At 44.3% G+C, this 27,607-nt stretch overlaps 1 protein-coding gene across 3 annotated transcripts in view; it reads right to left on the bottom strand.

The window, feature by feature from the left end:
* SLC25A26 (solute carrier family 25 member 26) overlaps positions 1–27,607 on the bottom strand; it is a 97,929-nt gene that overhangs the window by 12,611 nt on the left and 57,711 nt on the right. For 2 of the 3 annotated variants that reach the window (XR_003536950.1, XM_027700384.1), the window contains exons 6-9: positions 24,609–24,653; positions 13,197–13,266; positions 5,185–5,249; positions 3,884–3,957 (exon numbers count right to left, since the gene is read on the bottom strand). Coding sequence is in view for 2 of the 3 variants with exons in the window: in XM_027700384.1 (XP_027556185.1) it covers positions 3,884–3,957; positions 5,185–5,249; positions 13,197–13,266; positions 24,609–24,653 (254 nt within the window). In the remaining variant the exon portion in view is untranslated. The remainder of the gene's footprint in view (positions 1–3,883; positions 3,958–5,184; positions 5,250–13,196; positions 13,267–24,608; positions 24,654–27,607) is intronic. The other variant, XM_027700385.1, reaches the window with a different exon arrangement.

Genomic DNA, 27,607 nt, shown 5'->3' with positions numbered 1-27,607 from the left:
ACATCCACGCAAAGGGCTGCAGACAGATGGGAAGCGTCCCATCCTCTGCTCCCCCATCCAGCCTGGGCAGAGGGACCTCCTCTCTCTGCCAGGGGCAACCCCACTGCAGAGACAGCCCTGCTCACTGCAGCAGCCTGCTCCCAGTAACACACAGGGGCCAGCCAGGATGGAGCAGGAATATTCAACCTGTGGTGCTTTCAGCCGCCACAATTTTTAGGTGCCTGATCCTCATAGTTCTTGGAAATCAACAGGAAACTCATGCGAAGCCAATTGCTTGACACATCTAAGCTCCTCGTTGGTTCAGGATAGGTCAGTGTATTCCCCCAGAGGATTACAGGCTTCCTCTGTGGCAAGCAAGGATTAAACATTAGGCTTGAATCCGTTTGGCATCCCCCCCACCTGGATGTATTGCCCACAGTCTGGCTGAGCTCTGCAGGGACGCTGCCCTTGGCTTTTCCAAACACTGCATGGTCCCTGCCAGGAGCACGTCCACAGCAGGACAAGGTGTAATTCCTGGTGAGGCCTGACTGCTCAGGAGCTCCCTGCTCCCAGCCTGTGCCTGGCTACTCGTGCAGCACAGGGAAACCTCTGGCTGCAGGAACTCTGGCTGTAATGAGCTTTGCTAAGGAGCCTGGAGCACACAGGCAGATGGAAACATTTTATGGCTTTACTAGACAGCAATTGGGTCTATTACCATAATGACAGCTTTAAAACAGAGTAATTTGTACAAGGCATGTATGGACAGAGCACTGATAGGGCAAATCCTATGGAGCAGCATCGCTCCCAAAGCACACACCATCCCTCTCCTGCCGAATTAGGCGGCCTCATTACAGGAGCAGTGGCAGACATTCATTTCCAGAACAGCCCACTCGAGACACCTCTATTACACAAACAGGAGCTGATAACTGAGTTATCCAGAAGCTGCATCCCTGGCAACCCCCTATTACTAACCATCACTTCCAAGAATCCTGCTCCCTCCAGTTTCCCATTCCCACCTGTACCCGTGGCCTCTCCAATCCACGCTTCCCCCCTGAGCTCCCTCCTGGGGGAGGGCAGAGCTGGACAGCTGCAGGGAGGTCCCAAATGTGGAGAGCTGAGCTCTGCCACACGTCTGATCCAAACTGGTCCCTACTGGGCCATGCCTGCCCCCATCAGCAGATGAGATAAATTGGATTTATCTCTGCTGGCCCCATCAGAAACCGCTCTGGTGGGCACAGGTCTGCAGTCTAGTTGTATTTGCTCTCTGTCTGCACAGATTTAACCTGGCACTCTGCCACTCCTCAACCCCTAATAGGAGACTAACAGAACCCCTGCAGTTACCCTCTGGATCACAGAATCATTTAGGTTGGAAAAGACCTCTAAGATCATCAAGTCTGACCATTAACCCACTGCCAAGCCCACCACTAAACCATGTCCTCAAGCACTACACCTACATGTTGTTTGAACACTTCCAAGGATGGTGAGCCCACCACTTCCCTGCAAAAGTGGATAAGGCACTGCAGGGCCTGGACACAGCACGACAGGGCCAGCGCTGAAAAAGGCACTGTGTGCTCAGCCACAAAACTCATGTATTACCCTCTGGACCAACGAGGTGGCCACGCTGAGAAAAAACACTGCTTTTCTCTGGCTACAGCTTTGCACCAAAGCTCACTCTGTGGGCAGCTTGTGCTTTGCACAGCAGCCAGCAGGATCTGGCTGTGGAGAGCAGTGTGGTTCACACCTGCCATGCCAAGTCCACTCCAATAAGGAATCTCACCGGAGGAACAGGACACCCGGTACAAGCCGCCAGCTCCATCCCCAGGTACACACAGGTTGGGACAACCCATCTCACCAGATTTATCACTCCAACAACCCTCATCTTTCTCACAAGTGAGTTCCAAGCTTCATCCACAGCTTTCAAACACCTTCACCTCCTTGTGTGCAAAGCAGTCGGACAAGATGCAAACCCCCTTTCACGTGAACGGTTCAGCTGCTCCGCTGGCAAGAGGCACACGGATCCTCTCACCCCATCCCTATCCCACCTCCCCCTGCAGGCCTGGCTTTCCCTGGACAGAAAGGGATGTGAAATTTCTTGGCATGAAGCAGAGGGATTTACTAGGTGCAGACCAGGAAGCTGAGCCCTGTGCTCTGGTTTTAATAAGGTGGCAATAAGCAATGCGTCTTTCTGCCCTCAGAATTCCTCCTCTTCAAGCACGAGATTTATTAGAGGAGCCATAAATCATGTCATGTTGCAACTGGCCAAAAAAGTCCGACATTTTTATTGTTTTTGATTAATAGATTTATAATTGGCAGCAGGCATGGCAGCCTCTACGTTTATTTTTCCCAAGACTTTTTCCTTTTCCTCACAGCTGACGCAGCTTGGCCTCCTTTACATGTTACTTTTTCTCCAGATCACTTATTGTTTTGATTTCAACTGAATTGTGTTCCCTTTGGTCCTAGTCCACGGGTACTATCTTTAGGCAGAGTTTAATTTTGGGTTGTTTAGAAAAGGGCACTGCTGAAACACCCTGAAAAGAACACAAACATACATTTTTTACTTTCTGCTGTTGGCTGGGGAATGGGGGAGGTTTCCCCAGCCAAATCCATGCCTCTTCACACCCCTCAGAGCTCAACTGCCATCAGCAAGCCTCACTTCTCCCATTCCCTTTCAAAACATGCCTTAGAGTCCACCAAGCCATGCAGGACTCAAAACTCATCTACTGCCACATCACCTCATCACCTCAGAGAGGCAAACCTGAGACAACCCATCTCGGTGCTGCCGGGGGGCACAGCTGGACGTCTTCCTGGAATCGGTGTTCAGGAACTTCCTGCAATTTGTTTTGAATTACTTCCCACATGTGTGGAAGGAGGACTGAACTTTTGTTAGCTGGGCAAGCAGAGATCAGATGTTCAGAGAAAGCTGTCCCCCACAGAGCAGTGATGTGCAGGATGCTTTGGGAACGGTTTACAAAGGTTAAAACAGCGCCCTGAGCGCATCGGCCACAGCGAGGGGGTTAAAAACCTATGAGAAATTACAGGGAAAAGCCCCAAGCAGAACTTCCAAAAATCTCTCCTTTTCTCTTCCAGGTCATGGGCAGGTGGGACACAAGCCCTACAGAAGGAAGCACAGGCTAAACTTCATGGGCTGGAGAAGTTGTTTAAGACATATATTCACTATGAGTGGTGAACAACTGATATGAGTCACGCCCCCAAAGAGGGCAAGGTGGTGTAAATGAAGCAGGTAAAAATCAATAATAATTTATAAATCCTGTGACACCTCAAAATGTTCTACAAATGCTAGCAGAGGAATCTGTGTTCCCACACCGCTCCAAGGTCAGGAGAGCAATTCTCTTGTCTCAGGCCTGAGCAAAGTGAGGCAGTTAAGAGACTGGATTGACATCACTCCAGGCTTCTGCAGCATAAGAAATTGCCACAATTTCTTATTGTGGAGGTGGAAAAGACTGTCCATAAGGGACACATGACTCCTATGCTGTCCTTCCCTGACATCTCAGAAGGGGGGATTCACACACCTCAAGAGGAAGCTGTGGTCCTCACTGCCACAAGATGTGCAAGCCTGAATTTAAATGGATACACAACACAAACACAAAGTCCATCATGGGTTATTAACACAAAACCACCCTCGCCTCTGACACCTGGAGCTGGGCTTAGAGATTGTACCATGGATATACTCCCAATAATCCCTATTTCTGTGCTCTTCCCTGGACATTGTCCCCAGCCAGTGCTAAGGCCTGAGGGACTTGTTCTTAGCTACCTGCTCCCTGTCCAGGTGTACAGCAATCAAAATCTTTTCTCTTTGACAGAATTTAAATATAAGCAACCATTCCATCCTCTCCCATCCCCCAACACACAGAGATACAACACCTGAGGTGCAGCATGTCCTTACCCTGACAGGCCTTGTGTCCTCCAGATGCCACCAAGGGCAGTCAAAACATTCCCAGTGGCATTTCTGGAACCGGCCTGCACCACAGAGAGAGAGAGAAAGAGTGGACACTGTTGGTAGAGATTTAGACCTTAATAAAAACACACTCTTAAAGCACCAACAAGTGACTTTGCTGCTCACTGCAGGAGGACAGTATCCTTGAGATTTTTTAAAAAAGCCCCAAAACCTGAGCAGTGTATTTCATGTGAAAATTGCCTTCAGTGCAAACCAGAGGACAAACAGCAGAACTACAGACAGTTAAATTAGATGTGTGATCTAGTTTGTGGAGATAACTAATATAAAGAAGCTGTCTGAATGGTCTCAGAACACCTCAAGGCACCCTCCTTCCCCTACCAATGTTACCTGGCTGCCCAGGACAGGGGCACAGATAATTGAAACCTGGTTCTTACAGTTTTATCACCCACACTATTGAAAGACAAAGAATCTGCAGCAGATGCAGCCCAGCAGTGACAGATACACCCAGCAACGTGGTGAGCACAGATGTGTGTGACTTGGCTGGGGAGGTGCACGTTATCAACAAGTTACATGCCCATACTGAGAGACATGAGCAACAGGGTGAAAACCACCCATACAGCCTCCAGGATGCCTGCCCTTTGCCAACACAACAGCTCTTTTCAGGGCAGAGAAAGGCTTTAGGAATATCCACCTGCTCAGGGCTTTTAGCTATGTAGCTGTCAGCTCTGCTCTGGGTCAGCGAGATGATGATGGGAACATCAGACCCACTATCGATTTGTAAACTTACTAAACTTACTGATCTTATAAGCAATCTTCCTTTTGCTCTGGTTGGCAGATGCAGGCCATCACAATCTCTATGGCTTAAAATTTTAGGACAGAAAATCCAGTGCCAAGCCCTCCTCAGAAAAGACACAGACACACTCTGAAGCCCAACAGTTATCAAAACAACAGAGGAATAAATCCCTAAGGGGCAGTTTAACTTTGGGTGTCTGACTCTGCAAGGATTTTCTCCTAAAGACACTGCATGAGACTCTGGAAGTAAAGGACAAGCCCAAGCCTTGTTTCAGACAAGTCCATTGGGAAGGGACCAGAGGAGCAATTCAAGGAAAGGAACACAACAATTTCATTAGTTCTGCATGCAGTGCCCGTTCACATCTAATCCTGCCTTCGAGGACAAGAGCAGAAATGATTATTAATAGGTGCTGGATTTCATTCTGTAACGACCCTACAGAAAGCCTGGAACTACCAGGCCAGTCACCTGAGTGTCTGCTGGACTCCTTCGCTCTTACCTTTGCCAACATAATTCTCGTCTTCGCTACGTCGAGAGGTGTGGTGACCACAGCTGCGAATCCACCTGAGAAAATTAAAATACCAAACACAAGTGAGACATTGTTGGGTGGATATGAATGCCACGCTGCCTATAATTCCCAGGGCTGTGGTCAACACTGCTCTGTTATTAATGCCTACAGCATTTTCCCCCCTGTCAGAGCCCAGGTACGTTTGTCAAGGGTCTGCACACAGAGTGTTTTGTTACTGCGTGTTGACTTAAGAAAACAGCCCTATACTAGTTAACTGCAAATCCAAACATCCCCCAGGGAGACTACTGTCCTTTTGGTTTGGACTCTACATGTATGAACACATGAAGGTTGTAATGATAAGGGATTCCACTTCCAACATCTACAGCAAGTCTGAAAGGAAGAACCTGCTTACTCATTTGCAGAGATGGGAAAATAAACCAGTCCCACTGTGTTCAGCCTCAAGAATTAAAGTCTGACCAATCAAATGCTACAAAGATAGAAAGATGCTCTGCATCTGAAACACACAAGCTTCAGAGGCAAAGCTAACGACTGGATACAGACAGACTGGATCTGGACTGTTAGACCTGGGACTCTGAAGGAAAAAAGACAAGCCAGTGTTTGGGATGGAGTTCATCTCCAACAAATGAAATCGTCTCCACTTGAGATAACAACAGTGTGAAGCTGCCCAAAGGTCTTACAAAATTGTTAGAAGTCTGCTGCCACAAGTGCCATCTTCCCCTCAGGGCCATTTTTATTCTCTCTAATCACTCCCAAACCTCACCCTTGGAGCTCATTATTCTCACTTGCCGCAGCCAGCTCAGCTGTGACTTTCCTCCTGAAAGCCAGAAATCCAGCTTATCCATCCACATGTCTCACCCACAAACGTGTGTGTGTCTGGCTCCACATTCTAACCCTGTGGCTACAGCCTGGCCTCTTGTGCTATCTAGGGAGCAGCTTTGCTGCTTTTTCTCCCAGGATTTTATTCCCTTTGCCTTATTTCCCCATCCTAAAATTAACTATAATCTCTCCTCCTCTGTTCACAATATTTCAAGTAAGTAATTCATGCTGAGGAAGAGCCAAAGTGAAGGAAACTTCTGAAATGCAGGAGCAGCAGTAAGTGAAGAATGAAAGGGGAAGAAAGGGTGAGGAGAGAAAAGAGAGACTTGTTCTGAAATTTTTCTTCTTCCTCCTGTTTTTTTTTCCTCTGGAGCTTGTATAAATCCTGTATCTGCTACAGCAGGGAACAAAGTGACTCCAAAGACTGAAGCCTACACAGTACCCAGGGAATAAGCTAAAAATAATCTATTTTCTGTTCCAAGTTTTAAGGAATGTTCAAAAAATTGATTTCTCTTTTCTTGGGATGGGAGAGGGGAAAAAGCATTTCTTCCAAAACGTGTAAAGTAATGAAAAAATCCATTTTCCCTGCTGGCTCGTGTTCTTACCTGCATCTCTCTCTCTCCATCACCTTAGCTTGAACATATTAAACCCCTGTTTTATGACAGAGGAGGCTGGGCCAGCTGGCACCCTCCTTGACTTCTTACAGTTAATTAAGGAATGTCCCATGACAGTTCAGGAGATGCAGTAAGGCACATGTGCAGTGCCCTGGATCTCAAACAAGAATAGCAGGAGAGCTGAGTTAGTGAAGAGGCCAAAATGCCTGGTTTGGGAGCAGCTTCCGCTCCCGTAAGGTCGGTCCATGTGGTTCACTCTGCCGGAACCTTTCCAGCAGTGGTACCTCACTGAAAAGCAGAAAGATGGGTTGTATTCAAGAAGTCAAAGCAGAAACTGTGAGCAACTTAAACTAAATTCCAGTCCAGAAATCTTTTTACTGCGAGCCAGTTTTTGAGTAAGTGACCCAAAGGCTTTGAGGGAATGGTCTGGACAGAAACTTTGGTGCTCATGTCAGCGGTGTATTTTTAGAACGGTAAAAATAATCTTCATGGAAAATAGTGGCTTTACAAGTCTGGATGTAGAAGCCCTTCCTTTGCCCACAGAACAAGATAAAATTAAACAGTGAACACATGGCTGTCAGACCTGCAACAAGCAAAAAATCTCAAAGCATCACCCAGCTACAACGTTGATGATAACACGTTAGTCAGACCAACTTATGTCCCTTATCAGATCCCTGCAAATTTTTTTATGCATTTGTTCCTAAGAGTTTCTTATTGGCAGCAGCTTCAATCTTGGCTGATAGAGTGATTAGAACAAACACAATTTATCCTGACACGATGTTCCCAAATTCTTATCTGAAAAGTTTAATCAAGGCTGATTGGTTTTCATTTTTCCCCAGCTAACATCTGGATCTTTCCTGCTCTTGTGTTATTAAAATTTCAATGTTTCTTTTTCCATCACTGGGAAGTATTTGGTACAGATTTACCAATCAGTTCAGAATGACAACAGCAACAATAAAATGCTTCATAAGCACAACAAGCAGCAGGATAGCGGCTAAATTAAAAGCAAGTTTGTATATGCTTGACAAAAACACAAGATTAAAGCTAGCATTTGTTGGGAACTGCTTTTTATTGAAGGCAGTGAGTCTGACAAAACGAATTTGCTCCAGCCTTAACCCTAAATGTCCAAGGTAATTTTAGAATGACTTCTCCAACGTTAGTGCACAGGTATCCAGGAACAGGCCACAGCATCAGTGAGGTACTGCTCAGTCCCACCTACTCCAGCCAGGTGAAGGAAATTAAAACATGATTGTTTCCAATCATCAAATTAATACAACAGATACAAACCAGTACAGCCAGGGTCTACTAATTCCAAATAGGAGGGCTGTGCACTGCACTAATACACATTAGGGCCCAACAGATCTTTAAATCACTTCTATTTATTTAGTCATTCTACTCCTGCTGCCACTGAATTCTCCAAGAGCTGCCATAAAAGGCTAGGGTCTGCTCAACTAGCCAGCAACCAGGAGAACCATCATAGCATCAAATGGGCAAGAAAGGCCCAGACACATCCAGCCTCACACTTCTAATCATTCCAACCTCTCTGCAGAGCTGACAGAGAAAAGGGCACCTTTGCAGGCAATCTGTGTCCAGACTCACTCACCAACTCACTCCTGGACAAGGCTCCTTTCTCCCTTGCCCTGGTGATGACTTGGGCTCAGCAAGTAGGCATAAACATGGATTTTCACACAGGATAAGGCTCTTGGCTCATTAATACTTCTAGCAGAGTGACAAATTCCTCTATTGGGAAAATAAACCTTCACTCAGTAGTGGGAAATTCATCACCTGTCTCCCAAGAAGTTACAATGGTCACTGTATATTCACACATCAGCCGAGCTCAGGGTGTTAAACAGAAAATCCCTCTGCTACTCACACTTTCCCAGGGACCAGTTCTTGATGGAAGTGCTAGTGACAGACACCTGCAGAGAATGGTCTACCTTTATTTGGCAACAAGAATAAAAAGTCTTGAAGATTAAAGATATTCCCCTAGGCTCCTGCTGGCATTTTCTACCCTTTTTAGCTGTCATACACAAATAAAACCACCAGAAGAGAGTGAAATACTTCACCTGAGAACAATACACAGCCCTGGGTCCTTGCAGTAAGGCGGGTGCCTGTAGAATTTGCTGCTACAGGAAAATGTTTCACAGGTACTTTGACACAATCCTCAAATAAGATCCTATGAAGGGAGGAAGACAAGTTCTCCTTCAGTCACCCGTTCTAAAGGGTCCAGGGAACCCTTCTGGCCTTCACAGAGGTTACTCCTGATTCTGTGTTCCCGTCATCTGACCAGACCCCTGCTTTCTCTTCTGCAATACCAGCCCAGTTCAGTAGCTCAAGCTTGTTTCAAGAGACAAGAACTTGTGCCTGACTAATGTCCTTGTTGGAATTAGCCTGTCTTAGGAAGAGAAAAAAATCCATGTTGAGCTGTACTATGGGCTTTCTTCATTATTATTTTCTGTACTGTCATCTGAAGGTTACCCAGGACTGATTCAGGATCAAATCCCAAATCTGGATTGAAAAACTCAGTGGCTCAGGTCCAACCTAAACCTCACAGCATCCTCTTACACTGACTGACTTCCAAGTTCACAAATGGTCTTTTTCAGAACTCTTCAATCAATAAGTTCTTATTTGAACTTTTATTTTATTGATATTATGTCAAATTTTTTTAAGAGGAAGTTTATTCTGGTCCTTTATCAGTGTGGGAACAACACCTGCCAATGGTAGAGCAAAGTGACCCAAGAACCTCTTTGGATTTCAGCAGAAATACCAAGACAAAGCCCTGCTTCCTCAGAGATTTAACCAATTCAGGGTTAGGAGCCTGGTCCAAGCAGACTCTGCAGGGAAATCTTGAGAACTACTCAAAAATTTATTCAGAGCTATGGAGTTAAAGAGGCTTTTAGACACAGTGTGTAATCTTGTCAGAGCCGATTAGATCAAAACAAAAGTGACGGGAAATCCTCCCTGTTAATGTGCAAAAAGCTCTCGTTATTGCCTTGTGTCTCACTAGACTTGCACCTCCATCCTCCGTGACTTTGTCACCACAGAGCATTAATTATTAATGTGAAGCCACACTTTTTTTAGATAGGGAGAAAGAAGGCGTCTTAACAGAGGTAATTTTCAATTGCATCAAATGGACATTTAGGTTCTTTGACAAGCTGGAGACCTCCAGGGCAGCACTTTGCTTTCCTGACAGCTGATACCTGATGGCAGGATTTCCTTGCTAGTGTCCCAGTTCCCTGGAGGACACACAGGACTCGCCCAGGAGCTCCTCTGGGACAGCCTGCCCTGGTGCACTGCAGGGTCAGGGCACAGTGGTCCGGCCAGGCAGCCCAAGCCCAGAGAAGACTCGAGCGTGGAGCACAACCATAATCATGCCTGGCCTGCCCACAGCACAGGGACATGCTTCCCTCCTCTGCCTCCACTCTGTGCCCAAATCTGGGCTGGTGTCCAAACAGCTCAGACACAAGGCAAGGTTTGGTTCAAACACAACCCGAGGCTTAAAATACGTAGATCTATCCTTGGGTTCTTCCCCACTGGCTGCTCAGATACCACCTTCTCACACTCCCTCACTGCTCAAAACATCTCTAGTTAAGACACCAGAGATGATGATAAAGCCAGACAAGGTCTCAAGGGATTCAATTATTAACAGATGAGCCAGAGCAGATTCCAAATCTCTGGTATCTATGCTCATGCCTGTTACATTTCTATAAAACCCCCATGGATCACATACACACATCTTACACACGTGTGCTCAACACAGCAGCACCAGGCCTCTCACCAGCAGCACTTTGCCTGACACTGCTGCCATTTCACAGGCACTGGGGATGGAATTCAACAGATTGTTGCTCTTGGTTCTGTCTTCACCAAATAGTTATAATTCAGCTAGGAACTAACCAATGTGCACAGACACGTGTGTGTGCCATAAAGGGAAGCTAAATAGGACTTTTCTTTCAGTTTGTTTCGGCTTATTACCCTGCCCCTCAGGACCTCTAACATATTTTTAGAAAGTATTGAATTCAAGCAAAGAACAGAGAAGAAAAGTGTGTCTGTGTGATTTCACCATCCCACTACTACCATGGTGGCATTTTACAGCATCTCTTTGTGTAAAGGCTGTTTTTTGGATAACATTTTTCTTTTAAGGTTTATAACATGAAGATTTTAAATCACTTGGATGCACGCATCCATCTTGTTTTATTCACAGGGTACTGGTGAGGTTTTGATTTCTTTTGTTTTGGGGTGGAAAGAAAGGGATAAAGAATTTGTTGGGTTTTTTTTCTTAGCTTGTTTGAAGCTATATGTAGGTAGTTAATTTTTAACCGTGGAATCCATTCTTCAGAAAGCAGGAAATTATTTTTTCACTGCCTCTCCTCAGCAAGAAGGCTAAATATTTTCGGTGAAATAGAATGGATGCAGTACCAGAACAGATCAATAAGGAGGGCCTGCATGTTACATGTCTGCAGAGGGAGGCAGTGGAGACACAGGGGAAGGTTCTGATCCAAAAAGAGCTGAACCTTGTGAGTTTTGAAGCAGGTCCCCAAAGGACACATGAGAAAGGAAGTTTACAATACTACTAGTGAAAAGGAAAGAATAGGGAAACAAGGCACAGAGAAGGAAAACCAGGATGGAGGAAGTGAAGCTAGAAGGATGACCCAGAGAATATTTACGATCACTGATCACAACATGACCTACAAAACAGGACTCCAGCTTTGCAAAGATTTGTGCTGGGGGAACAGAGCCTACGAAGGCAGGTAGGTTGAACTGTCCCATCTACCACCACCACAGACCTGGAAGCCTCTGTGCTGCTCCAGGACCTGGTGTCTCCTCCAACACCAAGTCCTAGGTCTCCCCTGCGTGCCTCTGAAAGCTCCTTCTGCAATATTTCTGCTAGAAAAGCAGCAGACACTGCTGAACATCCATTAAATAGTAGCAAGTCCAAGCACAGCTGGTCAGAATCAAGACACTCAGAGAAGGAATTGGAGGCACTGGGCTAGATTTCCAACTGAGGCACCAAATTGGACTTCAGGAAATTACTCTGCAAGGCCTTGGGTAAATCAGATAACCTTTCCAGCTCTCTGAACATGCCTGAACACAGTTTTTGTATCAATCTGACTGTAAAGAAATCAACAGAGGTAAATTAATGATCCCCATCACACCTGCAGACGTACAGATTGCATTTTAAACATTTTTAGTCTGATAGCTTGATTTGTTTCAAAACAAAAATGAATGATCTGCTTTAATTGCTCTCATTTTGTTTGCACTGATTGCCCAAGTCTGTCTGTAGAATCCAGCAGTGGGATTTTAAGCAGAATAAAACTCCTTTCCCATCACATAAACACAGAAATTACAGCTGGACAAGACCATGAGAGGTCATCTAAAATATTCCCTCTGCCCCAAAATGGAATCAGTTCTACCTAAACCATTCCCTCACTGCTCACACACCCAACCTACTAAACTGTGCAGCTACAGACACAGTCCCTTCCCTCAGCTGTGCAGTTTCAGTGCCCTTCAAAATGAAGCCTCAGTCTCAGCAGGAATTCTGCTGCTATTAATACTTCATTTCCCATAACACAACTTATTTTTAAAAAGTTACATACGATGTAATGGCTCTGAATTTAAGTTATCAAAGAACAAGCTTTGCTTTTGATAATCCCTATTTCTAGAAATGCTATAATTTCTCTTTAAGCAGGATTTATTTTTTCCACATATTCTGTTACTGGTTTGGAATCTCAAAATGTATTTTAGCTCCATGGGGAAAAGCTCTGGCTATCCATCTCTTAACTACTAATCTGTTTTTTCTATTAAGACAGTTGAGTCTCTCCTCCCTCAAACTTGTCAGCTATACTGATGAGTCACTAATTGATTTTTTTCCTCTCTTTTTTTTTTTTTTGGAAACAAGTACAGTAGGCTAAAATCAAGCAAGAAGACTACTGAAGAATTCAATTAACTTCTGGCTCGTTTGGTAATAAATAGTGCAGTATTGTACTCTGCCACTCTTTATTCTTGTTCTAGTGTCTGGAGATTGCCCAGATGTTGTGCCCTCTGGGTTTTTTTGCTGTGGAAGGCTTTTGCCTCGGGGCTGAGCAGTGCTCTCCTCTGCTCTCCTGCCTCCAGTTAATCTACGTGGCTGTCAGAGCTGTCACATGAATGGTGAATCATGGCCTCTCACTGCAATCACTTCAGCCCCTGGGGAAGTGCTGGGAGCGGACAGCTGCACAAACCCCCCCACCCAAGCAAAGTTTCTCCTGGATGAGGATTTTCCAGATCAACTTTGAAATAATCACAAAGCCTGACTGACAGGCCCCTGGTTTTTAAATAACTGAAATTTGTCAAAAACAAATTGGTTGTCTTTCAAACAGACACCCTGGCTGAGACTTTTTTTTTAAATTCTTCTCTCTCCTTTGCTGACTTTCCTATTTCCAAACAACAACTGGTGCGTTTTCTTCTAAACAAACTTGAATTACAAAGGAATGTTGTTCTGCTATACTTAATAGATTTGCACATTTTTCCCTTTCTTCTTTAGTCTTTCCCAGTATAACATATAATCCTTTGCACCTGCAAAAGCTCCACAGACTGCTGACTGCCAAGAATCCACCACGTGACCCTGCTTCCATGACCAGAGATCCTGTGTTTAAAGAGAAAGGAAAATAAAAAGTTATTAAATGTTTGAATCTATCTGATCCCCATGTGAGTTAACTCCGAGGATGGGAACTTAAGTGAAAAGCTATTTTTGTGGCATTTTTCAGTGATGTAATAAGTGATTTTTCCCAAGGAACTTGTGTACTTGAACGAGCAGATGGAGTGAGAGAGATGTCTGGAACTGAGGGCTTGAAGCAAATTGCTTTCAGGGAATTCATATGTATGTATTTAAGCCTGTGGCCATGCAACTTTGCAAATATTTTGTGAATTTATTTTCTTTTTGGCAGATAAAACAACGCAAAGCAAAACACTGAGCGGGGCGGGGGGGAGAGGCATGCAAGAACCAGTATCAGCTCAGCTCAGATGTACCAAGGCTCCTACTTAAAATGAACAGTCCCCAGAACCACAAGATCTAAGCCCTGTTTGCTCCCCTACATTTCTTAAACCAACCCTTCCCATCACTTTCCCCCAAAACCCCATCGTTCAGGAATTACTCTTATCACTCCCCTTACATCCCAAAGCAGGTGTGTCTCTGTTTCTCACCTGGCGTCGTCAGGGACCACGTACCCTCCTCTCCTCGGCTCCCACTCACCCTGCTGCCACCCCTCAGCTCACAGCAGCATTCCAACATGCACGTTTGAAAGCCCCAACAGGAACAGTGCCCCCTAAAAACCTCTCAGGAGTCACCTCACCCTGTCTGATGAGCCCGAGCGGTGCCAGCAGCGAAGGCCAGCTGGGATGGTTGTACTATGGCAGCCATGGTCACTGTGTTCTCTCCTCCTCCACTCTGCTCCATCCCCCCCCATCCCCATCTCCTAAAACACTTAATGCTGGAAGCTCTCTGGAGGAGAGGTTTCTGGTTTATGATGTGAGGATCAGCGCTGAGCAAAACGGGATGGGATCCATGGCCCTTCTGAGGCCTACCACAGAGAAATCAGGAATTTTATTTTATAGCTGAGGCCTTCCCCTTCTTTTTAAAGTCATATTACTTCTATGCCATAAAATTTTCTTAAAAGCAATTGGTAGCTGTGCTAGGCTGAGATATTGCTCTGGGGCTCCTGGTCTTCAGTACAGCAACTTTCCACTGGAGCAGGAGAACTCTTCCCTTGTTTGCTGACTCTTCATTTAACACACTGTCCTCGTGACTCGCTTATTCCAACTTGGCTGGTGGTTATATTTCAGTTGAATGTTTTAAAAATCAAACTGTTCAAGCAACAATGGCCAGCCACAATGTTGTTTGGTACCCTGCCATAGCTAAATAGCTGCAGCTCTGCTGTACGAAAGCACTAAAGGGATTCCAGTCTCTTTAATGCTAGCCATTCTTTTCCTGGTGTTTTTAGTATGGGATGGTATTCTGCCGTCACCCACAGCAGAAACTCATTTTCATCTCATAAATAAATAAATAGGGATTCATAATTCTTCAAAACCATAATATGCTTTTCTGGAATAACTTACAGCCTTTTGGACACACAGTTCTCTCACAGCTCAGTCCTGCTGGATGAAGGGCACGGTGCTTCCTAAGACAAACAGCACTACCTTCCAAAGTGTCTGGGTGTTGTAATAGCATAAATCCCACCTTCAACACCCCTTTCCAAAACACTTCAGGTGCTTAAAAAAACCTCAAATTGAAAATCAGGGTTTAGAAACTTAAATGCTGGAGCCACTTGACAAAAAACAGAATTACTGTATTTTTTCATTAAACGTTCTCCAAAGGTCTGTATCTCTACAGCTAAATCCAAGAACTTACAGCAGCTACTTCTGCCATGAAAAAACCCCACTGTGGAAGAGCTGCTGGAGGACTAAGAGAAAAATCAGCCCATTAATACAGACATTCATGGCTCTGCCAGAAGCCCAGCCTATTCTCAATCATGATGGGGTTTTATGTTAATGTCATTGTCCAAAGAAGAAGGAAAAGGTCATTCTTATTTCTTGGCATGGAGCTCTGAAATCTAGTTTCTGATAAAGCCTGGCTTCCCAGTGCAGCTCTGCACAGAGAGCCTTTGCCAAGCAAGGCACACGGTGATGAATTCCCATCCATTATGCCTGCAAATTGACAACAGGTATTTGCAACAATCATGCAATATGGAAAATTGTTTAAAAGGGTGGAGCCAGGAACAGTTCAATTAAATTAGGGAAAAGGAGAATTGAGGCTGGAGAACAGGAAGAAAATTCCCCAAGAGTGAGGTCTACCGAACCGCAGAGCCAGCCTCCCCAGGGAGGAGAGGAAAGCCCTCTCCTTTGAGTCATTTAAAAATAGATTGGAGAAGGCACTCAAGATTGTACTGTGGGGAATAATCCTGCGTTGGCAAGGGCAGGATGAGATGACTTCATGCATTTCTTTCCATCTCCAATTTCAGTGATTCACCCAAGAGCTCCAAACCTGAACACGCAGAAGAGCAAGAGAGAAGCAGGGCACGAGGACATCACCCCGGAGGAAGCCAAGAGGAACAAGTGTCACAGGGCCAAGAGGACCAGCAGGACTCTGGTCCAAATTCTTTCTAACCACACAATGCTATGGGCCAAGATGACGTGCTGAAGGTCACACATGCTTCCTCTCGTAGCCCATGGGCCAACTAATTGACAGGGCTTTGTGGTAAGTCGGGATTGTAAGTTCTTTGAAAACACTTGCCTTGGTGCTGCACTGAGCGGGTTTTACCACCATTAAGACAGGGCAAAGCACAGAAGCTATTACAGACTTGTGGATACTGAAAAACCAGGGCCTTGTTCCTGGAAAGAAATTCAGGATCCATATACAGATATCCCAAAAACACTGACTTTGAACAGAATGGCTGGTTATTTGCAGTGATACAGGGCCTAGATCACGCTCTGCCATCTTAGATGCTACACAGATTCAGAAGAGCCTTCCACTTGGGGGGATAACAGTGAGAGCTCAGGTCAGGCAGAGGATGGTTCAGAGGCAGGCTCAGAGCCCAGGGGCCATGGCTCAGCAGCTCCAAAAAGGGCAGAAGTGGCCACATAATGCCTGCAGAAGCCCTGCAATGACACCACTCTCCTTACACATGCTCTTGCAATATGAAACGCAGCCCGGGAATTATAAGCAATGCAACTGCAACAGTTGGCTCAGCCTGGGTTCCCCACCACCATCACCAGAAGGCTCCTACCTGCTCACACTGTGCTCCTCCTGCAGAAGGCTGCAGGGGATAACCTGACTTTTCCAGGGCAATACCCATTCCCACTAGTATTCACAGCCTAGGAAAGCAAAACGACAAGGAGCACATTACATGAAAGCAGCCGCCATGCCAAGCCTGTGTCATGTGTATTCTATTAAGCTGAAGGCTGAATAGAAGACTTTGTTTTCCACTTCAAAGGACCCCATCCCAATCTCTCGCTCTTCCCTTATGAATAACAAATTGGAAATAAATCTTCTGGCTGAAGCACATGGAAACTCGTACAGTTGGGGCCCTCTGCAGCTTCCCAGCTCAATCACATGCTAATTTTTTTTGTAAACACTTTTATGTGATATATATGTAAATCTCACTGTGCTTTGCTGCACCATGTAAAGCAATACAGTGGGTGTGGCCTCAGGGGATGGGACACAGCAGGAAGCTCTGAATGCAGATTTCCAATTATTCACAGGGATAATGTTCACAGAGAAGGGTCAAGTTTTATATGTGGGCAGAGCCTTACTTTTCTTCCTAGCGATCCCATTTCACACTGTTCTATAGGCCAGTGTCCTCTAATTCTCACCACAAATGTTATTTAGCTCTTTTGATACTGAGAACACCAGGACACCCCATTTTGTTGGGCAGAGGGAGCATTGGAAATGTCACTCTGAGGATATACCAAAGGCCTTCCAACCTGAAAACAAGCAAAAAAGGAAAATATTACTGCTGTCTTTAAATATAGTGGGGGAAGTATATGGTGCCCATAAATGTGAACCCCTCATGTGCTGTGGACACGTGGCCTCCAGATGGCCAATAACCTTTGACTAGTGCACACAACTCCTTACCTGCGTGTGCCTGCCACCTTTGCCGCACATTTATGGTAGAAGTTAGGAGCAGAAATCAGCTGTCAGCTTTGTGCTCCCAATGCAGCCAGGTGTTGGTCTATATTCAGGACATCTAAGCAATGGTAATCCAGAGGAAAATGCAATACTCAAACCTCTCAAACCTGATGACCAGCCCAACGCCCCAAGTGCTGCAGGAAGCACCACAGAGAATGAAACATCTCTGCCTTGGCCTTGATATTCTTCAGGCACTAAGAGGCAAGCAGAGCTCACGGCACGCACTAAACTTGAGGCCTGCAGCTGAGTAAATATTACAATTCACTCCAATGATAAGCATCTCTAGTATTTCTACATATCCCTCTGTTCAAGACAGTGTTCAACTTCACGAGAACAGGGGGGAGAAAAATCTGTACAAACTAATCACATGGATCTGTGTGCACGTGCAGTCCTGCAAGCTGAGGGAAGAAAAGCAGTTTTTGAGTTTGCCTTTGCTACGAGGGATTTTACTTGCAATGTGGCATTCTGCATGGCTGACCCTCACAGATGCATGGCACGTTAGCTACAGGAGAAGCAAAAAACTCATAAGCTGATTGCAGTTTCTATACATAAAGTCAAACATGGAGCACAGAGCCAAACGTCCTCCCCAGTGAATTTTTATGTGCATATGTGCAGCATATGTGCAAGTACATGTGTATATTATCTTGCAGGAAACATGCAAGCCCAAACATGGGAAAAATTCAATGATCTAAGTTCACTGTTGACATAAATGTTGAGACTCCATTTGCACTAATGGAGTTGTGCTCACTTATGCCAGCACTGATTTTGGTCCTAGAATTAAACCCACCCAAATCCTAGATAAATTGAAAGAGAACAAAAGTTGGCCTACATGCAAGAGCATATTTTTCATGTTAAAAGCATTTCATTCCCCTCTTCTGCCCATATAATGCTGCATTGATGTCTGTGACCCATTTGGATGTAAATCAAAATGGATGTGCTAAAAGCCTGGTTAAAGAAAATGTCTTCCAAACAGTGTTCCCATGGCAAGGCAGAACAGCTACATTCTGTTTCCATGGCACGAAGGGCCACGTGTGTGTCTGGGGAGGAAAACACACTTCTGAAAAATCACTTTAAAGTTCGGACAGTTTTCCTTGAGCATCTGCACTGCTACTACCTGCTAATAAATCTGTGCTTCATAGGCTTGTGTGAATAAATTACATGGAAGAACTACACGAGCCTTTTAAGGTTCTTCAGCAAGACGCAAGCACCCAAATCAAATGGTGAGCCCTTCGCTCTGATTACTTCGATATTCTACCAAACATCTCCAGATGTCATTGGCAAGCTCAGCAACTTCTAGAGAATCACTTGTGGCCTAGGCACGACCAAGAGCGTCACAATCTGGCTCTGTATCTATTGACTGTTTTCCTCTGGCCGTTTTAAATGCTGCACTGATGACCCAAGACCATCTGACTCTCCCAAACGTGCCTGCAGTGCCGTGAGTGAGGGTTGCATTTGTTTCCTTCTCTTTGGTGCAGATGGTGTGCAGCATTCCTTCGACTGCGCCTCAAGACTGCGTGAATGACACTTATTGTGCCACTAATAAAGAGAGGGCTGTTTGCTGAACAGCTGTTGGGTACATTGTTCCTTTGTGAGAAAAATGCAGCCGTTATGCTAATGGCATGCACACGCTGCACGTTACATCACGCCTCCAAACGCCCTGTGGAAATATGTTTTCCTGATACAGCACCTAAGCAAATGGCAGACACATTAGGGTTATTTAACCATTAGGACTTAATCCCTAAATCAGCCCAACCCTTACTCAAAGAGGGAGCAAGGTATGGTAGAACACTTACCACACTGCCTGCAAGGAAATGGGTTTAAAACTGGGCCTGGGTTTCATTTACTCCTGACTTACATGCAGCTGAGCACAGAGAAAAGAAATACTAGACTGCTTCTCCAGGAAAAAAGGAAGAGGGTCACCATACAGCAGGGAAAGAGCCATTTAAGGCCCAGTTTGGCTACATTTCTCTATTTTCTACTTGCCCTCTTAAACAGCAACAGATCTGACTGTAAATTTTAGGAGGGAAATAGCATGTGGTTTATTGTTTCAATGGTGGAGTTATAAACACGTATATTACTGTTGAGAACCCCAGCTGCCTGGGCAGAAGTATTCTGTAAGCTTTTCATTCTTATTAACTTTAAAAATCAGGTGCAATGAGCTCCAAGAAAGATTAGAGTCTTCACTCTGCACAGAAAGCTATCTAGTAGTCTTTGCACAGTCTTTGCAAGATTCAAGATATGTCTCAAAATATATCTGCACTGACCACTAAGAGGGAGGCTGAGCCCACCCTCAAACCAGTTTGTCCACACCCTGTACTGCCTACCCCAGGCCCCAAAGTTGAGCTCTCTGAAGGGGGGAACCAAGAGAACCAAGCAAACAAATTCATGTGTCAATGCCCTCGGGTAGACCTGTGGTTCAGTTCACCAGCAGATTTCCCCTCAATACAAGGGCCTTGTGCCTGGGGTGACAAATGAACCTGAACAGAAAACAGGGGACCTAAATCCAATCCCAAACCTGCTCTCCATCACGTGGGCAGAAACCAGTTTAGAACCAAACCAAGGAACTTCTGTTCTGACCCAACCAATTTTCAGATCCTGCTCAGCCTCACAGGGGAACAGCTGGACTCTCCCCATTCTCTTTACCACAATGGCCCACTTATTTCACAGGGTGGAAATGTGCCCATGTGTACTCACCCTCTTCTCCAGAAGCCACCAAAGCATTCCTTCCTCTGCTTGTTCAGCATCTTACAGCACAGCAACCCACAAGGGAGACCTGCCCACGTATCTCAGCTCCCTGTCTCCAGCTATTTCTCTGAAGTCCAACCAAATATCTCTTTTTGTAAAACATCTGTTAATTTGTGAGACCTACAGATTTGAGAAAACTATCTTATTGCTAAAGCCAGTGACAAAAAACTTGTGGGATCACTAGAGGTGTAGAAAGTCTAAGAGCTTTAAGTTTTGCTCAGAGAGACAAAGAGAGAAACCCTGGCCCCACTGAGTCCCAGAAGAGCCAGACCTCACCTTGAGCATGGTCACTTCAAGATTTTTATCTTTCTTAGCAGCTCCTGGGCCAGTGGAGCAGCACAGCCTGTGCCAGCCCTCCTGGAGAGGATGGGTGTGCAGGGGCAGGACTGGCTGACCCTGATGTTTCACAGTCTTAGGAACATCCAAGTGTCTTGTCTCAGAATCAGGCATGTCTAATGAAAAAGACAAATGGTTCCCAGGATAGTAGGTTTGTTTTCCTTTAAAAAACCCCACCAACTAAACAAACAAAAAACCCCTTGTTTTTCAGGCCTACTCATTTGAGACCTATGTCCTCCAGTCCTGCCTGCTCCTTCCCTCCTCACTGGCTACCAAAGCCTTTTCTCCAGACATACAATACGTTTGGTCTATAAAGAGACCATTCTCCATGTACAGCTGCATTTGAGTAACTCTCACAGGCTGGCTCTGAAGCGCAGCCAACATGCAGAAATATAAAACCCAAGAGGACTGAGTCTTGTTTCACCTGAGACAGGTTTATCTTACACACAGCACTGTTCTTTGAAGGAGCTGACTACTTCCAGTGAGCCATAAGAAACAGGCATTTTTGACAAGATGTTTCTGAACTCAAGACCTAACCTGAGGCTTTTGATTTTCTGTAGGGTTTTAAAACTCTATTTTATTGAAAAAAAAACCCTGATGTCCTGTATGTCTGTAATACCTCCACAGTAGAAATTAAAGTTTTTTTTTTCTCAGTTAGGTCTAAAAGAGAAGAATTATAGATTAAAATATGAAGTAAATGATAAATCACCTATGTGCTGATGGTAGGAACTCAGATATGATGATTACAAGTGCTGAATAAAATGCCTACCAGAACAAAACAGAAAGAAGGGATGGGCTCCCCAGTGCTGTAGTCATCCAAGCAGAGACTACACAGCCCTGGCAGCAGGGTGAAAGCAGGAGCTGCACTAGACTCTGTGTAACCCACAACAATTTCATGCCAAATACACAGCCCACAATGTGAAATTCCCACAATGAAGAACATACATATAGTATTTCCAAAGCAAGTTACAGAGGCACCCTGGAAATTCCAGGGCAGCGTACAAAGGGACTGTATCTTAAAACATTATTCCAAAACCTGAACTAATATGGGAGGCACTGTGCTTGGCTGGCATTTGGGAAGCACACTACATCTATGCTCTGTTGCCTTTCTTCATGGCCAGCTGGTTTTGAGATGGGATCAAAAGCATTAGCCCCACATAAAAGAACCTAAACCTGATCAAACTGTCACAGTGGTATTCAACCATGGTGCTCCTCTGAGGGCTGGTGTAGCAGAAAGTGAATGAGATTTGAAACACCCCTTCTTTCCCTGAACTCTGAGAAAAATTCAGAATTGTTTTAGCTGCAAGGCTTGGACTAAAAGGACAGAGAAGCACTACACTAGCTCACCCCAGCAGAGAATTACAATGTCTGTCCTGAAATCTCATACACCATAGCAGTTTCCTTCTCCCTTTTGGTTTGGTTAAATTACATCAATAATTTATACCTCAAATAAAAGATAGAAAAATGGAGAATTGGGAAGAGAAAGGACATTAAGCACACATTATAGCAGTGGATCTACCTACATCCAAAAATAAAAGAGGAGTTGTTTTGTTTTTTTTTAATTAAAAGCATCATAATTTCTTTACTGTTGTTTCTTGAGTCATTGTGAACTAAAAAAGGAGTCTATTAACTGTTCCTAAATTCTATGTTCACCCGAGTCACTGGCAGTAAGACTTGTATTTGAAGCAGTATCTGTTTCTTGCTAATTACTGCAATACCCCCTTTACCAGCACCCACAGCAAACGTAACCTTATAGTTCAGTGATCTATACAATGCTCTCTCTTCTTCTAACTTAGTTTAGTGCATGATATGCAAGTTTACTCTCACACAGGACAGCTGGTCCACATTCACAGACAGGAGAAAACTGTGCATGTAAATTACGTGGCTAAAGCATGTTGGAAGCATAAGGAATAACTAGAGCAGCTTGGAGCAATGTAGATAGAGAAAATGGGATATAAAAACACCCAATTTGCTACCTATGACAAGCCTTTATTAGGCTTCTTTCAGCTTAACACCCTGCTGCTGGTTGCAGCCAGCACATATCTGAAGGAAAAGGAAACTGTTCTCTTCCATGTGCCTCACTAACTGTCCTTTCATAGTGGAAAGATATTTTTCCTCATTTTTATGGTGATTAGCTTGTTCAGGGAATTGTGCGACTGAATCTATCTTCCATCAGCTTATGCAACTTTGTACTAGGGGGTTTAAAAATGACACAGCCACAGCACTTGTTCTGTTCTGATCCGTGAGACGGCCCACACGCATCATTCACAACTGCTCCTGCAGTTACTTTCTCAAGTAATCCCATTAATATAGTGCAGAATAGTCCCTCAGGCATCATCTCAATGACTCTTTTCTGTTCAGGCTTCGTGCCATTTTTCTCTCATCCTTTGCATTCCTAGTCCTTCATAATTACTGTCTCTTCACGCTCCCTTCGTGCACCCATGAGAAGCCTTTCCTTGAGCCACACTCTCATTGATGCTACTGGCCACATCCAGCCTGTTGATGGGGCCATAATGGTTTTTGTCATTTGTTGTACTGACAATTTTTTAAGAGTTTCATTCAGATAAACAAAACGTATTCTGCTTTCACTGCCAGGCTTTGACCATGACAAACCCTGAGCTCTCTCCCTCTGCTGAGCCAAAGTGTCTGGAGCATGCCAGACTGATTTTTGCAGTTTTCTACTCTTGATTCCCCAGTAGAAGAATACACTGCAACAAGTTTGTGGAACAAACTGACACGGTTTTGTTTCTCTTCAGATCTGCACTGACCTCTTTAGATTAAACATGATGCCTCATCATAAGTGACTCACTCCTGTAGCTGGCTAAATTCAAACTGTCTTCTTTAAAGCCTGTAACGTAAACAATACATTTTATTGTCACAGCTACGTGGATATTAATTAAAACAACTTTACTTTCTGAAACCAGCTACACAATGGTGCTGGTTTATGTGGTTTTGGCAAGAACACTGCACTATTTCTCTTCAAGCTCTGCCACCTCTTGCTCCCAAACACGGCTGCTGCACTAGCTATGAGCAGGTCGAGCCAATGTAGCTGCTGAAGAGTTTACAGAAAGCCATTCCTAGACACTGGCAGGGAAATAGATTCCTAATAAGGCAGCTCAAGCTTCCCTGTGCAATGGGATGATACCCAGACATCACAGCAGGCCGAGTTCACAAAGTACCTACAGAATCCTCTGCGAAACACAGCTCAGTTCTGTGAAGGCTCTTGATGTATTCCACACTCCTCCTGCCTGTGGACTCATCTTTATACTGGACTCCCTGAAGCCTCTACATGCAAACATTCACACTGTGGGCTTGTTCCCCCCCCCCCAAGCTAGAGACACACAGGGAGAGGAAAAACTATTGTCCCAACACAACATACCAGCACCAAGTTTGGGTCTCAGTGCCGAGCTTGCTCTGAAGTCCAGTACCCTTAACAAGAAGAAAGTTTTTCTCCCCAGCTCCTCTCTTATAATATTATATTTTGCTGCAATGCTTTTAATGACCTGCAATAATCCTCTGTGCTTCCAACCCAGGATCTCAAAGCACCTGAAAAAACCTTTCCTTCGTCTTCTGTGGTGAGTTCAAGGAAAAACAGGGGGAAGGAGAAATTCCACGTCTTCAAATCCCACCTCTGCTCAAAAATCTAGACCCTGACTCTGATCGTGATAAACAAAGCAACCAGCTGGTGGGAGAACAGCACATCATTCCAAACAACTGCACTATTAAAACATCATCCATTGACACCTTCTTTAAATGACCTTTAAGTAAACTATAGGCAGCCAACCAAAATAGCTTTTCAGCAATACACTGAGAATCTCTCCATGTCTACAAAACCCCGTCTCAAACAGCTTTCTCTGTATCATTCACAATTTCCTCTTAAAGAGTAAAACACTAAAAAAATGAAAATCAAAAAAAAAAAATAAAAATCACACAATACAAGACAGTGGCCACTCTTTTTAAGCAGTAAAAAAAGTTAGAGCCGAAGATAAAATTTCTGGCACATTGGGAGTAAAATTTAGCCTGCATGCCACAGATCACTGGTTAGATATTCCTTGCTATGTTTCCGATATTCAGGCAAATGATCTTCACATGCACAGGTAGGTTGGCACATACTTACTGATTCTTGGAAATGCCCATAATAGCAATAATCAAATTAGAGAAGTTACCATGGAAAGCCTTTGCAAAATGTGTAACTTATATTTCCATCACTAAAGAGGACTTACCTTTAAGGACTCCCAGAGGGGAAACTGTACCAGAGAGAAAGGAATCTGGAGAGGTGGGAAAAGAAAAAAAAAAACAAAAAGCAACAACATAATGTTACACAAGCAAATTGGGTTGGCATGTTCCTCAACTGGCTAAATTAGGAACAGTTATTGTTCCCCCAGTGAACTGCAGCTTATTACACTTACAAATCTTTACGGACACTTTATGTAGGCTGCCATTAAATGACTGGTTTCACTAAAGCAGTTTTACTTTGTTTATCACATTCCCTGCTGAGAGGTTAATGTATTGTTACCAGGGTGGCCTAGAAGAGCAATAAGCAGTGTGATCTAGTGCAGGGACATTCTTGGTTTGACAGTCAGCCAAGAAAGCCATAAGGATGGTTCAAGAAACACGTTCCCAAGGCCAGCAACACAGCTTGGCAAAAAAACATCGTCAGCAATGCACACTCTCACAGATGCTGAGCTGAAAACAGTTGTGCTCCAACCGGGGTTTTGCAGTTGGGCATCAGCTGTAGAAACTTCCCTGAATGTCTCCTGGTGATTTCCACTGAGCAAGCTCCCTTGAGAATTAAAAGCAGGTTGTGAAGAACTACCACAATCCAACTCAAAACCAAGGGAGAAACTTGGTGGTTCTCTTCTCATTGCCTGTAACATGAGGTTCTTCTGTACACCAACACCCTGTATCTCTGTATAGGCTCATTCCTGCTGTGCATTTCCAGGTCCTTTACAGATTTTGCCCTGATAAACACCTCATGACCCTCTTAACACGTGGGGAAAAGAAGCAAACGTCTGTCTCCATCAGCTCTGGGGGCTGTGCAGGGCTAATGTGTAATTGAGGCAGTTTTCATCACGAACACAGTGATTCTTTGCAACAGGAGACATCACTTTCCAAGGTTATGCCTTCTCTTATAGTTCCTTCCTCCTCAAAATTCTCCAGTAAATTCTTTCTTGTCCTTCACCGCTCTGAGATGTCCTGTCCCATACGTACCTCTGGTACCAAGCCTGACTTTGCTACCTCCTGGCTGAGTAGTTATCTCCAGACACCTCGGAGAAAGGGGTCCCTAGGAAAGCACTACCTTGTCCTAGAATTGCCCTTCAGCTGTATCTGCAGGTCTTCCTAAAGCTTCTGCAGTTATCTCCTCCTCTTTGAGAGCTGGTCAACCCCAGGTTCAAATCTTCTTCCAAGTATCTGTTTTCTTCTATTTTATCTTTCTCCCCCAAACATGATGCATGTTGGGTTAGTTTTCCCCCTCATTTAGGCTGATTTTGCAGTTCATGTAACAAATTATTAGTCTCAGAAAGTACTAATTCACCTTTTGCCATGAAAAGGAGTAGATGCTCAAAACAGATCACAACCAATGCCGATATCTTTGCTCTGAGTAATGTGATGTTAAAAACATTCAGTAAAGAGATGAATGGCTGATTAAACCCAAATTCAAGGTACACAAAGGAATCTGAAATGGTACATCTATTCAACATCCCAAGAGTTAAAGAGTATTGTCTGCTTCACTGTGTTGCAACTAATGATTAATAAATGAGTCTATTAAGTTAATCTGCCAGGCAAAACTAAACTTGACAGACACCTGCCACAGAAATTTGTTATCTATTCAGGCAGGAAATGGCAGTGAGAAGAAATCAATGTCACTGCTGTATATTGAGCTGACAAACTGAAATCTCAGAGGAAGTTTGTCATCTTGGACAATGAGCAATATCCCTGGTGGCATCTCAGAACCCCACAATAAAGGTCAGGCACGGCTCTTATTTATCAGGGTCTTGAAACTCTAGTGTAGCAATTAAATTTCATTTTTAATACTGGGTGAAAAAGTCCAGCTATTTGACAGTAATGTGTGGTAATATATTTATGAGAAGATATACATACACCATGCTACTGCATCATTGTTACACTGGAGATATATGGCATCATTTCTTTGCAGTGTAAAATGAAAAGCAATATAATCTTATATTATCTAGCAAAAAAAAAAAAAGGAAAAAAAGAAACAATAGCCAATACATTTGCTTCAAATCTGTTAAAAGAGAGAAAAGGAAATGCTCTGTATCCAGCTGTACACCAAACAAAACAAGCTTTCAAATACAGTCTCCAAGTTTTGCTTTTTAATGCTTGTAAATGAGTGGCAAAATTACGCAGCTGTTAATAAGACAACAAGGAAAGCTTTTGACATAACCCCCTTTTTATCTCTTAGCTAGAAGCATTTCAATCAAAGAGGAAATTTGTTCACGGCTGCTGTTTGATTTTCAGCATTAGCAGTGTTTGCTTTCCACGTCCTGCTCAGCAGGGTCAGAGCTGGATGGGGATTATCGGTTTCACTTTTCCCCACGCGACCCATGAGATGTGCAGCATCCAAAAACACCTGGGAAGATTCTGGATGTATGTCAGTGGGACCTGCACAGCCACTGCAATCCGTCCTCTCCAGGATGGCTGCAGGATAAGGGCCTAAACATTCTTAAGTCACACTTTAACAGAGTTTGAAAATTTGGCAAAACCCAAGCACCACGAACGACAAGCAGAGCAGCAGCACCTTTGCTGCACTAAGATGGTCCTAATGAGATGCCCTACATTTCTTACCATTGCCCATTGGAGCCCGTTTGACAACAACCTGAGTTAAGAACAAAACCCACATAAGCAATTTCATGGGTACTGGAATGAAAGGGAGCCTGGCTTTCTGCAGATTTTGTTTTTGCCATCAGATTCTCTGAAGCCAAATCATTTCCGAGCCACATTCAGCAATATTCCCATGGCGGGGACTTCCATCACGTTTCTTCTAGAGATGTACTCCACAGCCATTGTTGAGAGTTCCTATTACAAGCCTTCCCTCAAACCTCTTAATCACCTTTGTTCTTCCCTCACAGACATATTTTCAAGAAACTTATAGGAACTTCTATTTATCTTTGCAGCCTCTGCCCTTCCGCCACATTTCCGTGGTCAAGATGTGGAAGGGCTGCTGTGTGTTCATGTCTGCATACACCCTGCTTGCATAAGC

This window comes from Neopelma chrysocephalum, unplaced genomic scaffold, assembly GCF_003984885.1.
Source record: "Neopelma chrysocephalum unplaced genomic scaffold, ASM398488v2 Primary Assembly neopelma1_147, whole genome shotgun sequence".
NCBI classification, from domain to species: domain Eukaryota; kingdom Metazoa; phylum Chordata; class Aves; order Passeriformes; family Pipridae; genus Neopelma; species Neopelma chrysocephalum.
Note: the sequence above shows the minus strand (reverse complement) of the source record. Positions and strands in the feature narration are given on the sequence as shown.